The sequence below is a fragment of the Carassius auratus genome, chromosome 1 (genome assembly GCF_003368295.1).
Source record: "Carassius auratus strain Wakin chromosome 1, ASM336829v1, whole genome shotgun sequence".
NCBI classification, from domain to species: domain Eukaryota; kingdom Metazoa; phylum Chordata; class Actinopteri; order Cypriniformes; family Cyprinidae; genus Carassius; species Carassius auratus.
Window position 1 is genome coordinate 10,571,382 of NC_039243.1, and position 14,723 is coordinate 10,586,104.

General features: G+C 39.4%; 1 protein-coding gene across 1 annotated transcript; it reads right to left on the minus strand.

The window, feature by feature from the left end:
- Window positions 1-5,393: 5,393 nt before the first annotated feature.
- LOC113109712 (early growth response protein 1-like) lies at window positions 5,394-8,157 on the minus strand. Its single transcript, XM_026273457.1, has 2 exons — window positions 7,655-8,157; window positions 5,394-7,449 (listed from the first exon to the last, which is right to left on the minus strand). Exons 1-2 carry the CDS (start codon window positions 7,809-7,811, stop codon window positions 6,185-6,187), a joined length of 1,422 nt encoding a protein of 473 aa, XP_026129242.1. The 5' UTR covers window positions 7,812-8,157; the 3' UTR covers window positions 5,394-6,184.
- Between the last annotated feature and the right edge of the window lie 6,566 nt (window positions 8,158-14,723).

The window sequence follows — 14,723 nt, forward strand, 5'->3', positions numbered from 1 at the left end:
GATAAACATGCAGGAATCTATTGCTGTATAGAAATGTAATCTACAAACAATTTAAAGCACAAACTCTATTAACACAGAAAACACAGAGGCTAAAATCACAGGTTATGAAACAACACATTTGTTGGCAATCATTATAACAGCACAACACGGGAGTCTGTTTCTGATAGTGGATTCCAGTGTGTTCAGATGTGGTAAACTTCATTTGAGGTAACTGTTGCCTCACTGTGGCACTCAATCGTCTGACACGGCATGTGAAACCAATGGCAGCGGTGTGACTGTGACTGACCATATTGTTTTTTCTCGCGCGCCAATTCTCTCCATATCCGAATACATGTCATGCTGTTTCTTTCTTTTTATCTCAGCCAATTTCATCCTCTCTTTCTCTTTCTTTACCTCTTCCTCTCTCTCTCTCTGACACACGCTGACATGGGTGGCCCAAAGTGACATAGCCGTTGCAGGCCAAGCCTCATTACCGTGGCACAAATGTCAGCCACACCACAATCACTGTCCCGCTGAGGACAGGGTAACAGCCTCAACTCAAGGTGTTCTTTTTTTTTAATATATATATACTTATAACTATGAATGTGTGCTATGGATGTATGGGTATTTTTGCATTTTTAGCTTAATGTGTTGAGTAACTGGGATGAATATCTTTATACTGGATTTTGATATAGTATATAGCCTATAACTTGTGTATTTATACCGAACTGGAGCTGTCAGTAAATTGACGCATCTTATCAAGTTTGGATTTTGACTAAAAAGTTAATTCAAAAAGTTGGCTGCAGCAGTTGCCCACTTACATGGTCATGTTTAATCTGAACATCTTTCTTTCTTTTTTTAATTACATTTTGAAGTAATATGAAAATACATGTTTAGCATTCACACTCATTACCGTCTACTCTCAATGCTTTAAATCATACACTGCATTATTAATTTTAATAACTATTAGGCAGTTAGTGTTGTAATACTCAAGTCAGGACAAGAGTCCAGGACGAGACCAAATGCTCCTGAAAATACAATCATAGACTTAGACCTGAGACTGAGACTGACTCAAGTATTACATCACTGGCTTCTAGATACAAAAAGCAATAAAGTCCTACCTTAAATTTAATAGATGAATAAGTTTACATGCACTCGTTTTTGTCAAGCAGAATGAACCAACTCCAATAGCTGATTTCAAAAGTACTAGTTATAATTACCCTAATCTTTGCATCCCGACTGCAATATCAATACGCAGTTTACTCATATACGAGCAAAGCCCATGTGCAGAGCATCAGATGAAAAGTCACAAGCTCAGAGGAAACAACCGTGAGTATGCAACGGTTTTTACCTTAATGACATATAAAAAAAAAAAAAGTATTGTGTATTTCTTTGTATTTTTTTTTTTTTTTTCAGGTAGAAGTATTCAGTTTTCTCCTCCAGCTAGTTCTTTCCACCTGGCGCCATGTAAATAAACATGTGCAGCGCACTGGCCTACTGCACTGCGAATGTGAACAAAGTATTTTTGTACTTTCTTGTACTTTTACACACATTACAATTACATAAAAGATGGATTCTTTAAAATAATATAATGTTAAGTAAAAAAAAAACAAAAAAAAAAACTTTCCGTTCATTGGTTTGCTACACGCTATTAAATCTAACACAAAATAACACCATTCTCCTGCTTTATTATTATACCAACTGCATTGCATTAACTCCTAACAGTTTTATATGAACTGTTCTGGGGCCTAAAGTCTCTTCGCCCCCACCGCACCATCAAGGACACCTCTGAACTGTTCCACCATGTGATTGAATTGCTTTCAGGCAATTCATCTCACTCAAAATGTTCACCTCTCCATTCCCTTTTGGCGCACCGTGACGCTTAACCCTTGTTGCCATAGTGATGTTTCAGACTCCTTGACCCCTTGGATTAACTTGTCATTTATTGCGGAATAAAAACACCTCGACAAGTTCTCGAATCCATGCACTAGTGTCTACCCTGACCAGTAATACTAATGAAGAAATTCGCTTTCGGAACAATGGGGAGAATCAAACACTTAAATGTTTGCATAACGAGCTCTTTTACCTCGCCACTTCTCCATCTTAATGATTCGCACTCTCCAAAACACCCACACCCTTCTTCAGGATCAGAGACAGGACCGTCGGGCCGAGAAGCCATCCGATGAATTAATCCGCTAAGGCTGATTGCCATCAGGAGTTTATGATTATGCACCCTGATTACGAAGCCCACCCGAGGACCACACTATACGCCGGCTACACATCGTCAAGGTGGATATAAAATCACTCAATGATTGCACTGGGACGGATCAATCTACCGGCCGCGTCGTCTTTTAGCTTGGTCTGAAGTGCAACTATGATTAATAAGGTGTACTTGAGACCCATATATCTAGTAACACTTAACGAGACCTCCGGCTTTTAAAAGTCGGGCCTTTGCGTGTCATAAAACAAACACTTAATTTGACAGACATGAAGAAATTTCACTGACTGTAAACTGGCGACTTGAATAAGACAATTAATCTATCAATGAAAGCTAGAATTGCCTTTTAAATGGTCTTTCCTGAACCGAATTTCACAAGATACTATACATTTTTAATAAAGTTGACTGTTCACTGACTGAAAGAAAAATACACATAGTAACACATCACTTTAAGTAATAACTGCAACGCTTTAGAATAGGGGACACATATTCACTATTAACTAATTAATAGCAAGAATTGATCATTTTAAAAGGTGTTACCGAAATAACAACTAATTCTGCCACTTACTTTCTCTCTCTATTTTATATATTTTATATATGTCTTATACAGATATCAACAGCCACATAATTGGTCTGGAAGAATCATTCAGAATTTTCATTGTAAAAGAGACAAACAAAGGCTTGTACCTCTAACCTGACAATACATAGCTTAAGCAGGTCATTTTAGAAGTGATTTTGGACAATAAATTATAGAAATATAAGCGATGTATTGTCAGGTTAAAGGTACAAGCCTTTGAAAGCCTTTATAAAGAGTTGCAGTAATGATTACGGTTTTGTAGACCACCCTGGAAGATAGCACCACAACTAAACGCAACTTTGATTAAGTTTGAGGCCTAATCAAATTGCCAGAAGTAGATGGTTAAGCAAAGCTAAATGAACTACAGTGCATTCACGTAACTTTAATGTCACATCACTAAGCTTCAGACAACTCTTTCAGTCTTTATTTTCCAAAAAAAAAAAAAAAACATTTTCCCTGAACGTTTGAGTTATAATAGATTGCAAGAGTGTAAGTACAAACACAACGAGGCTGTGAAAGTGGACTAGAGAATTGATTTTCCTGCTGGGTGTGATGATGATATATGTGACCAACAACCTCTCAGTCCATTTAGCTAATAAGTAATTGCCTTTTTAAAGACAAGGGAAAGCTTTTATTAATTATGTATTTTATGCTGTAGAATAAAACGTGAAAATATCTTGACTTTATCATGCTTAGAACCAAATCAATTCAATTGGGACAATGGAAAAAAATGTGTTTAAATGCCAACTTGTTTCTTTGTTTGACCTACAAAAAAAACGGCAAGCCTGCAGCACTCTATTACAATAAAGATTCTGAATGATTCTTACAGACCAATTACGTGGCTGTTGATATCTGTTTGACACATATGGCTGCCTAATGTAGGCTGTCGCTTTTTTAGTAACATGGAGGAACTTCAACCCAAAGGAAAACTTTCACCAAAGTTTATATATATGTATATAATAGTGAGGGTAGAAGAATGAGTTGAGCTAATGGAACTAGGGTTTAATTTGGATTTTAGCCTAACTCCTATTCTCAGTAGTGGAAAATTAGAAAATATAGCTTGTGTGATTTCTGGTTTAAATACACACTCTAAAAATGTTCCAAAAGGGGGTTTAAACAGTGATGCCATAAGAGTTCCATTTTGGGTTCCCGGAAGAACCTTTCGGTGAACAGTCTTTAAAAGAACCATTTTTTTTCTCAGCGTGAGAAACATTTAAGGTTCTCCATGGAACCATCAATGCCAGTGAAGAACCTTTGTTTTTAAAGGTTTCAAAAAGGGATATTCACAGCAAATCATAGAAGATTCTTTTCAACTAACAGTTCTTGAAAAAAAAAAAAATTCTTAGTGAGAGGAATATTTTAATAGGATTTTAAAGGTTCTTCACTGAGCAATCAATGCGATTAAAGTACCTTCATTTTTAAAAGTGTAGGCTTCCATCTCTTCTCCTCCATATTGAAAACGTGAATATCATTCATAGATAAAGTGCTGCACTATAACTATAAGCCACTACAGTACAAAAGCAGCACTTAAACACTTGTCAATCCATGACACACCCTGTTCCAAAGAGGACAGTGATAGCATCAGAGGAGATCTATGCCACAGTTTGATCAAATTCATTATGCTGAAATGTAACTGCGCTGTCCATCACTCGCTGATCACTGACAGTAGCTAGAGTGTCAGGAAGACAGCACAGGCTCTTACGCACTGGAGTGGGAGCCAGCGATGTACTGCCAGCGGGACACGTCATGCGTACAGGGCAGCGTACATGCTGAGGAGTCCCTATTGCTGCTGCTTAGCACTTAGCGACAGATTGCAAGAGCTCAGAGCCATGCAGTGTAGATGTATGCATGAGAAGGACAGGAGGGATGGGAGGAGTATATACAAAATCACATTTATAGCAAAATATGCTTCCAGTATCATTTGAATGACCACTCTCAGTAAAAAGCTTTCTCCTTAAACACCTCAAGAAATGGTTTTATTCATAAATATTTGTCATAAAAATAACAAACATCAATGTTCATCCAAAGTATTTTGTATAAATGGTCTTGATATGTACAAAATCATCACTCCAGTATAATTATTATAACTTAAGGCAAGTTCACATTTTCTACATTTCCCCATTACCTATATTGAATAATTCAGCTAGTACAATGGAAAAGCTTTTAGACTGAAAGGCATGTTGAAACTGTTCTAGTATCATGTGAAAGAACTATTGAAATCTGCAGCAACGTATGCTATCTAATCACTCAACAGCAGTGTCGAACCCTGTGCTATTCTACTTTTTTCTCATCACATTGCAAAATAAAGGAGCCATGTGAACTGGATAATTCATAATTAATGAATTAGGGTCACATGGTCACACTAACACACAATTATGATCTGGTAAAAAAGAGAGAGAGTACCTGTTATTGAATAGCAGATACCTAGGGCAGATACCTATTAAAATGGCTTAATACATTCAAATTATGGATTGAAGAAATTCAAGACATCTTATGCGTGGCCCGTGTTTTCCATAACACAAGGGCCACACTGAAGAAAGAAAAAAAAAGATATAAATAGTCTTTCAGTTCAAAATAAAATGTAAAAAGTAGCACTTGTTAGAAAAATACAAATGATCATTGGCATATAAATGTATTTATTTCTTCCCACTAGCTGTGTTAATTTGACAACAGTAGAACTGGATTGTATAATTGCACAACAGAATTACTAATCGATAGAGCATAGCAACAAAAATAAACAGTGATAAAGTGAAAAATACGTTGTAAAAACCTTGGCACAAATTAATCAATAATGCCACAATGTTGTAAAACGAGGTAAATTTGACTTGTGAAGCATCAGTGATTATTAATATCACGCAAACATATACATGCATTTTTAAAGAATTATTAAACAGGTGACAGCGTTAGGATAGAAAATACCAAAAAGCACGAATTAAAACAACTTTAAGTTCAAAAGTGGAGATAAGTGCAATACATTCCAGCTGTGCGTTTTACTGCCGCATTACAATGCAAGGTCGAGGTTGGAGCTGTTCCATAGTGAAAGTGCTGAACTGCAGTTCATGTGTTCTGCAAAAGACGCTCCTCGAATAAGAAATATAATGGTCGAGGACAAACTGTAAATAAAAAATACTCGATTTAAGTTGCTGCACACACCCCAAGCTGCACGCAAGGTTCAGTGTGGGTGGTCTTGGTTTAAAATTCTATTCCCTATTTCACAAAAAGGGATCTGTCACCTCAGTGGACCTTTACGCTCACGCGGATCGCTTGAATCAGTTGCCACGGCGTACTATTGAGCTTTGGAGTTGTATTCTGTAGCTTAAGCAACTGTTTTAGTAAGCTTGAATCTTCCAAGACGGTAAGATTTGACATCACGCACAACGAGCGCTCATTACGCCTTTCACGAGTTTCGCTTAAATGGCCTCTGGCAAAGTGAATGGCCACGCGTTGACTACTTGTGGCTTCAACTCCATCTTTTCTTTCTGTTTGAGATGCACCCGACCGTGTCGTTTCCTTTCGTCGCTCCTAGCAAAGCGTTTGCCGCACACATCGCAAGAAAAGGGCTTCTCGCCGGTATGAGTGCGGGTGTGCGTGGTCAGATGGTCGCTTCTACTGAAGCTCCGCAAACAGATGCGGCACTGGAAAGGTTTGTGTCCCGTGTGGATGCGGATGTGCCTGTTGAGCTCATCCGACCGAGAGAAGCGCCGGTCGCAGGTCTCCATTGGACACGTGAAGGGTTTTTCCTTGGCCGGTCCGGTAGAGGAAGCAGGGCTTTTTCTTACACGGTTAGGTTTTTGAGCACGTGTGTAAGTTTGACTGAAAGACTCCGGCAATAATGATGAATACAGTACCGAGTCTATTGTGGAAGTCGAATAGTTCGTTTCGCAACTCGACTGGAGTTCAATATTTGGAAAAATTGTTGGTTTTAAAATACTGGTGGGTGGGATATCCATAACTGGAGTGGAGTAGTTAAACATGGGAGCACTGAAGCCCTGTGTGCACGCATCTCCAAAGCACTGCTCTTGTTTCAGGGTACTCTCCACTTTGAATTCAGTCTCTGGGTTTGAACAAATTGGAGAATAAGAGTCCAACAGGTCTTTTACGTCTACCTGTTGTTGATCAGTTTGAAAACTATTCGACATGGAGAACGGCTCTGACTGGAAGCCAGCATCCAAGTACGACTTATGGAATGCCCCCCACTCATAACAGCTGCTCTCGAATTCATTTTTGATGACTACCGGGAACGTCGCGCTCTCCGACAGCGGCTCCGCGTCTTGCGCAGAGGAGGCAAAGTTTAAATGCGTTGCAGCGGAGTCTTGGGCCTGCGCGGCAGTCTGAGAGTCCAAGTAGCTTTGGCCTGCCTGTCCCGGGGAATACAGCGGCGGGGTGGTGCACGTGGAGGCCTGCGTCTGGACGCCTTCGTCACCGAAACTGCTACGGCTTGCGTTCATCGTACCGTCTGCACACTGATGCGCATCCGAGACCGGGGTAGTTGAGATGCCAACGATTTCGGTGATCATGTTGAGCAGTGTTTCCGTGCTGCAAGGTGTACCTTGAGCTGTTTCCACGTAGAAGCTGCCTGAGTAAGCTAAGGAGGTTGTGTAGCTTTCTTTCGGACCCTGACAGGAGTTATACTGATCTGTACTCGTGGGCTCCGTTTTGGGGGTAATAGGCGCACCTAACGTGGTGAAAAAAAAAAGAGAAGGAAAAAAAGACATGCATGCGTCAATACCTTCAGTGAAATGTGCAATCAGTTATATAACTATATAGTTTCGTGAGTGGCTTGAATGAACTTGCATATTATTATTTTTCCACACAGCAGTACTGATATCTGCTCTTTAATAAACAGAGCTAAGATTTGTAAAAATCTGCCAGAAACTCACCGTGTGCAAACTGGGCAGGTGCTGTTCTTCCAGAATCCATGAAAACATTCTGGCTGTCTTTGGAGCCGTGAGTTTCCATCCCTATCGCAGAACTGTTACAGTTTTCAAACTGAGAGTAGAAAGAATCTTGAGAGTTCAAATCCATGTTGTTAAGCATCTTTCCGTTAATGGCTTTCCAATGGCTGTCAGACCGAGCAGGTTATTGATAAATGGGTATTGCAAACACAAGAAAGAGCAAAAACCGATCCGATAGTTAAGTCCGTGAAAGCGTTCGTCCAAAAAAGAAATGTAAATACTTTGGAATTCCCCTTTTTTGATATCTGCCTCGAGGTAATAGCTCTCCAGCTGTCTGTTGATGTGTAGATCTGTTGATTCTCACACCAACGGCTTCCCAACGCTCGGCTTTTATACACTCCGTCTCACCGATCAGCCCTCCTCTCCATTCATTGTCTCCAGTGAGAGGATTCCCCGCTGCGTGTCATCTTCGTGACCATAAATGGACAGAGGATATGACGGGCTTCCCCAAAAAAGGAGAATTACGGTTCTGACGCTTCAGTAAGACTGTCGTTAAGTGTACGGGAACGACGGAGAGCCAGGCTTAAGCTATGAATGTTTCTTAGCTAATTCAGACGAAAGCGTTTTCAGACTGCGTTTTCGTAGACATCTGAAAACGGAAAGAGTTTCGTAAAAAGCTCATTTTCATGTTCAGTCTCTTTCAAAATCAGCCTCTAAAAATTCGACATCGAATTCAATCCATTTCCTTTCATTTCGTTTTATGAACGTCTTGTAAAACTTAATTTACTCCTATGTGTTTAACAAACATAAACGTTCACGACATTCTGTTGTTTATAGCGCCATAAAAATGTGTAAAATTAATTTAACCAATTTACTGACTGTGAACGTAGACATGTTTGTGTTTTGAAATTCAGTTTGTTAGGACATGCAAATTAGTTATGAGGTAAAAACCCATTGCAGTACGCAACAGTATATGTAGCATAAAACGTGAAAAGAAATTCTCATTTACATTTCCCTCGTTTTTTTTTTTTTTAAGCGTAAATTATATTTTCACCTTATTAATGTTTTGTCATTACATTGACTAGGCTGTAAAGTTATTTCGGTCCTAAACATACAATTTTTCCAGAACATAATTTCGACTGATTGTACACTAGATATACTTTTACAAAGATAAAACACACTTCATAGAACACCATAAACAAGACAGAATACAAAACTAATTATAATATACAACATTAAGTAAAACGGCCCTGAGATAAATGTGGATATTTTCCTCATACAAGTAGATTGTTGAGACGCTCTGCCATCCTGTCGCGTAGAGCTGGCGGTAAAAGTGATCTGTTGTTCAGCACCATGGAGAGCACCACTTGAAATAGCAGGCTGCTCTATTCTACAATTATAGTTCACGGCCTGCAGTCTGTGTAAAATGCTATAACGGTGAAACTCTTGTTGTCGGTCTAATATAACAGTCGAACTGATAATGGTTTCCTTTTTCCTTTGCCTTTTATTTATTTTTTATTTATTTATTTTTGCTACATTTTTTAATGCATTTAACTAACGCAATTCATTCAAATAGACTATACTTAAAGACCTCTTCATGAAAAATTTTTAATTTCTGAATGAAAAGTCTTTTTTACATTTTTTTTTAGGTTAAAATAAAAATGTCTAGGTTGTTTAATCATTAGAAAACTTTAAACAAAAGTCTCATCAACAAAAAAGCAATCATGGGGAAGTCGTGGCCTAATGGTTAGAGGGTTGGACTCCCAATCGAAGGGTTGTGGGTTCTAGTCTCGGGCCGGATGGAATTGTGGGTGAGGGTAGTGAATGAACAGCTCTCTCTTCACCTTCAATACCACAACTTAGGTGTCCTTGAGCAAGGCATCGAACCCCGAACTGCTCCCCGGGTGCCGCAGCATGAATGGCTTCCCACTGCTCTGGGTGTGTGCTCACAGTGTGTGTGTGTGCATTTCGGATGGGTTAAATGCAGAGCACAAATTCTGAGTATGGGTCACCATACTTGGCTGAATGTCACTTCACTTCACTGCATAAGTTGGCCTTATTCTTTATAAAATATATATATTTTTTTAACTTTTTTATAAGTTTAAAACTTTAATAAGTTTTTTTTTAACTTTTTAAGGAACAGCTTAAACAGCTCTATAAGCTCAAGTTTATTTATTATTATTTACTCAAATCATGTGTGTGTCTGTCTGACAAAATGTTATTAAAACAAATGTTTTTTAAATGAATAAATTCATATATATATATTTTTTAAACATATTAAAAAGTTAATTTTGTTTAATGTTTAAATTTATGTAATAATAATAATAATAATAATAAAAATCTTCTGATATTGGGAATCTTTATTTGTCACTGACCCATGTACTGTTGTCAAATCTAGGCTAATTTCTAGGATTTTGCCTCTTCAACAAGAAATGATGGGAATATTGAGTTATTGAACAATATCTAAAACATATTTTCTAAGAAGGCATTTCATAAGAACAAAAAAAGTAGCCTAGATTTTAGATTAGTAAAATTAAAGTTATGTTTTGCAGCTTCTAAGCCAAATGTTCTAAAAATTACAACAGTGGCACATGAAAACTCCTACACTGGTGGCTTTACTCTACAACTACAATTCCCTGTTGCAAAATCCAGTTAAATCTGGAAACGGTTTTGGAACATAGTTGCTGGCTGATCAGCCGCCATGCTCAAAAACTACCAGCTACCAGCCAGGTCTACCAGCTTGGAGCAGCTAATGATCAGAGCTATCATGTTCCAAAATACAGCTACCAGCCTAAGCAATACTTTATGGCTTGGTTTGCAAAACCTCTGTTTAAAAAAAAAAAAAAAAAAAAAAAACATGTTGGACAATGATGTCTTCTTGTCCTGTAATAGGTAGGTGAAAACTTTATGAGAATTTTAGGTGCCTTTAAAATCACTAGAGAACTGTGTTTGCCCCATCCAACTGTGCAGTAATAGCTGTGACTGTTACTCTTGTGCAGTATTACTTTGCATAGGCCACTGGAGCACCAATGGAGGACAAAAAGAGATGAGGAAGAATATGTTGAGCAGTGGGCTGAAAAAAGCGAGGCTCTTATTTAGCACATGCCTACTCAAGTATCCTTTGTTCACTAAATCTATTTATGTATTTTTCTTTTATGGCATTTTTTTATATATTGAACAGCATGTGCATACAATAGTTGAAAATATTGGCAGTTGCAGTCTTTTTTTATTTGTTTTGGAACAGCACTGAGTAAATAGATTGACCATGTGGGCCCATTTAGGCAAGGTTTCCATAAATGCATATGACCGGTGACAAAGAAACAGCCATTTGGATTATGGAACTGGCTTTGGTGGTGAATGAAATATTCTTCTTATGAGGATACAAAATCACACTTAACAACGAGTTTGACATTTTCTGGAGTTAACTGTTCGCATCACACTACTTTCCCCTATTTGAGCCCCTACTATCCCCCTCTCCAGTGGTCTCTTCCAGTTGACCTAAACCTATTAAAAAGCTCTCCTCTTAAAGAGTTCATAACACTGAGATGCTGTTGTGATAACTGCCGAGTAGTGCTCACCTCTCGCCTCTGCAAAATGTCACGGAGCTCAGTAATGGATTTATGTAATTCCTGCACTTACCAAGATTATTATACCAAAGAAATGCAATGAAGGTAAAAGTGTAATGAGACCATCGATCTGTCAGTATTTTCTTAAAAGTTTGTCAGATGATCTGAGCTTGCACTGCAACATCAGATTTTTCAAGCCAATTCAGTGTTTTAAAAGAATCAAATGGCAAAATAGATGTCTGTAGATAATATTGGTTTTCCAGTACAGTATAAGCTCCTGCAAGTGCAATGCATATGAAAATGAAATGAATATTGTCTCTACAATGTCTTCCCTTTTTTTTCATGCTCATGATCCATCTGTTCATAGCAGCATTTTGCAGAACACTAACAACACCATTATCAAATGGTATAATCGTATCAACACATAATTTGACTAATTCCCAAGGCAATGATTGGGCTGAAGGAAGAAGCAGCGCTACAAAGAGAAAGTTGGAAAATATTGCATCTAATATCTAAAAAACAGAGCAATAAAAAGGAGCAACAAAGACTGATGTAAAATATTATGATAAAATAAGTTATTTACTATTGCAAAAAGCTTAGGCTCAAGCTTATGTGCTTGAAATGCATGAAGACATACTGAAAAGAGAGGCTTTGGAGTAAATTCAAGAATGTCTGATAGATTTTCAAGAGGCAGAGGAATCGTACGCCCTCCACATCACATTTCTGTAGCATGTCCCATATTACAAACCCCCCAATGGCACCGGATGAAGGCTCATCTTCCTCAAATCATAGCAACAAGGAGAAACCGGAAAAAAAGGGATTGGGAGAGCTAACATCAGAGTTTCCACGAACGGAAACACGACTCAATGCAAGCTTGCATCATGCTGCCAAATAATTTAGCTTTCTTTTCCCTTTCAATCACAATCCCATGTATGACCACGCTCCAGCGCTTGAACCCCTTTCAGAAAGCACAGATCTTTCGAACCAGCGACTTAATCACTCTCCACCATCTATGGAGTGTGGGAGTGGGGTTAGGGAAGCCCGAATGCAGAACCGAAACCCCACTCGGCGAGCTGCAGGTTTTCCTTGCAGGTCCAGAAATACACCCTTGTGCTCGCCCACCCTTGTCCCCAGACAACCATCCTCGCCTTTCAGGCTGGGAGGGGCCGGAGCTTAGGCTTTCTTCCTGATCGTGACTGTGGAGGGTTCCAGCAGTTCCCCGCCCGCTCTGACTGACACCCCCTCATTCCCAGCAACCTCTTCTCTACTCTGAGCCACAGCTACAGAGCATACCAGCAGGCCAATCTCTCCTCCAGCTACCTGGAGTTATCTAATCATGATAAATGAGGATAAATTAGCTTAACACCACTGCGACAGGGCTCACTTCTTGTTACACAGCATGGCGTTCATTGTTGTAGCACTCATGCTTGTTAAAGGGATGAGGCCCATAACTTTTCCTTCAACTTCCCAGCTGCCACCTGAGCCATTTAGAGAAATCAACAAACTCATTGTGCACTTGCATGGCAGTCCTCTTCCTACTGTGTAATTCGAGCAGCTAGCACTGCGTATTTCTTCAGGAAGCAGACTTCATAAAGCCTGACCCTGTCAAGGCGATTCAATAAAAGCCTGTAAAAGAATTCACCTTTTCTGAGGGACAATTGCAGACTGAAAAGGAATGAGTCTATTGAAACAGATTGCACTGCTGCTATGAGGAAACCAAATAAGAATGTGGCGTCTCTCTCTCTCTCTCTCTCTCTCTCTCTTTCCTCGCTAACATAAGTAACTATGGTAACAGGCGCTCTGCATGGCACTGCTTCCACAAGCTCTCCAGAAATAAAACTGTTGGGCTAAGAGCGAGCGGGTAAAGACAAAAGATCCCGAGCGCCACTATTTATAGAGGCAGGCTTACATAATTGCCACACAGACCAAAGCTGGCAAAGGGAGGGTGGGTTTTGGGGTGAGTGGCACTGGGGCACCAGCCCTAGAATCGAGTGTGCGAGAGTGCTGTCTGGAGGCTACACTGAAGATTATGAGCAAGCATGAAAGGCTACAGGAGGGGGAGGAAGTGGGAAAGAAAGAGTTTGAACAGAGAGGTGGAAAGGCAATGGTGGATTGAATTTGATGGTTGCACTGCTAAAGGGTGAACGCTCAGCATACATGTGCTTGGTGATCAGCAACTCAAGCTCCCATGAGACGCATATTAGCCTGTGGTGGTGGGAGATGTTCGCCACTGGACGTCACTGGTTCAGTGATTACATCACCACTCCATTCTCTGAGGTAAGAAGTGCTTATGACAGATGGAAAGAATGCTGTCAGGGATAACAAACACAAGGTTTTACCCACTGGCACTGTGAGCCACACTCACTACATTCCACACAAAATCAAGAGAACACAGCTGAGGGCCTGAGACGAAAACGTCACAATATGTTTGGCTAATGATACTGATTGAAGTAGAACCGGACAAGTCTTCTATTGTTGTTACAGTACCTTGTTTAAAAGAGAACGCTGAAAGACCCGGTGTCAGGAAATACATTTGTTTAACGCACCGAGTGTGACTAAATGGCTCCCCCTATCAGTCGTGCACAGTCATACACCCTCCACACTATAATATTGATTCTTTTGAGCTTGACTGAATGAGGTGTGAATGAACATCCCTATTGTTATCCATCGGTTGATATAATCAGCAATTAAAACTTTCACACTTCATGAAACAGGAAGCTTTGAGAATGTAATGTAATAATTGTCAATTACGGGGCAAAAAAAGTGTGACTCACGTAAATATGCCCCAACTACTCTTACCAATAGATGCAAACAGAGGCTCGGGATCTCATCAATGCGCAAATGGAGGCACTCTGACTCATCTATTTATGCTTGTGCGTTAGATCTGGCTAATGCTGTTTTGGCTATTATCCCATTGTACCGTGCGCCTGAGAAGAGGGAGGGGGATTGCGCATTGAGTGCTTTAGTCACACCGAACAACCAAAAACTACAAGGGCTGGGAGATGCATTTCAAATGGCAATACCCATGAGGGCACACATGCTATGATGCCCAAAGGGAATGAAAATATAGAAGGAGATGTGTGTTTATATCATCATTCGTCATATTGCTCACGTTGCCACGTGGTTCTTTCACGGTGTTAAAATATGTTGAAGTAAAATAAATAATAAAACAATGTGAAATACAGCATGATTCATCAACAGGCTTGTCTCCAAAACACTACTGATGCAACCAGGAGAGTGTAAACAGAGTTATGTCAACTCTTTTGAACTTTCCCTCCGATCATCATCATCAAAAACTTAAACAATCACAATTAATCTACAATCTTAGCTACCTATCCTATTAAGGGTCCCAAAAGTGTTGCTTAATTAGACTGTCAATCCACTGTGTGAATAACAAATAAAAATATGTATAAGATGCTAGGTATGCAACAGTAATTTAATAGACTAGTATACTGTATATGTAATTTACAGATTCTGAAGTTCAGATT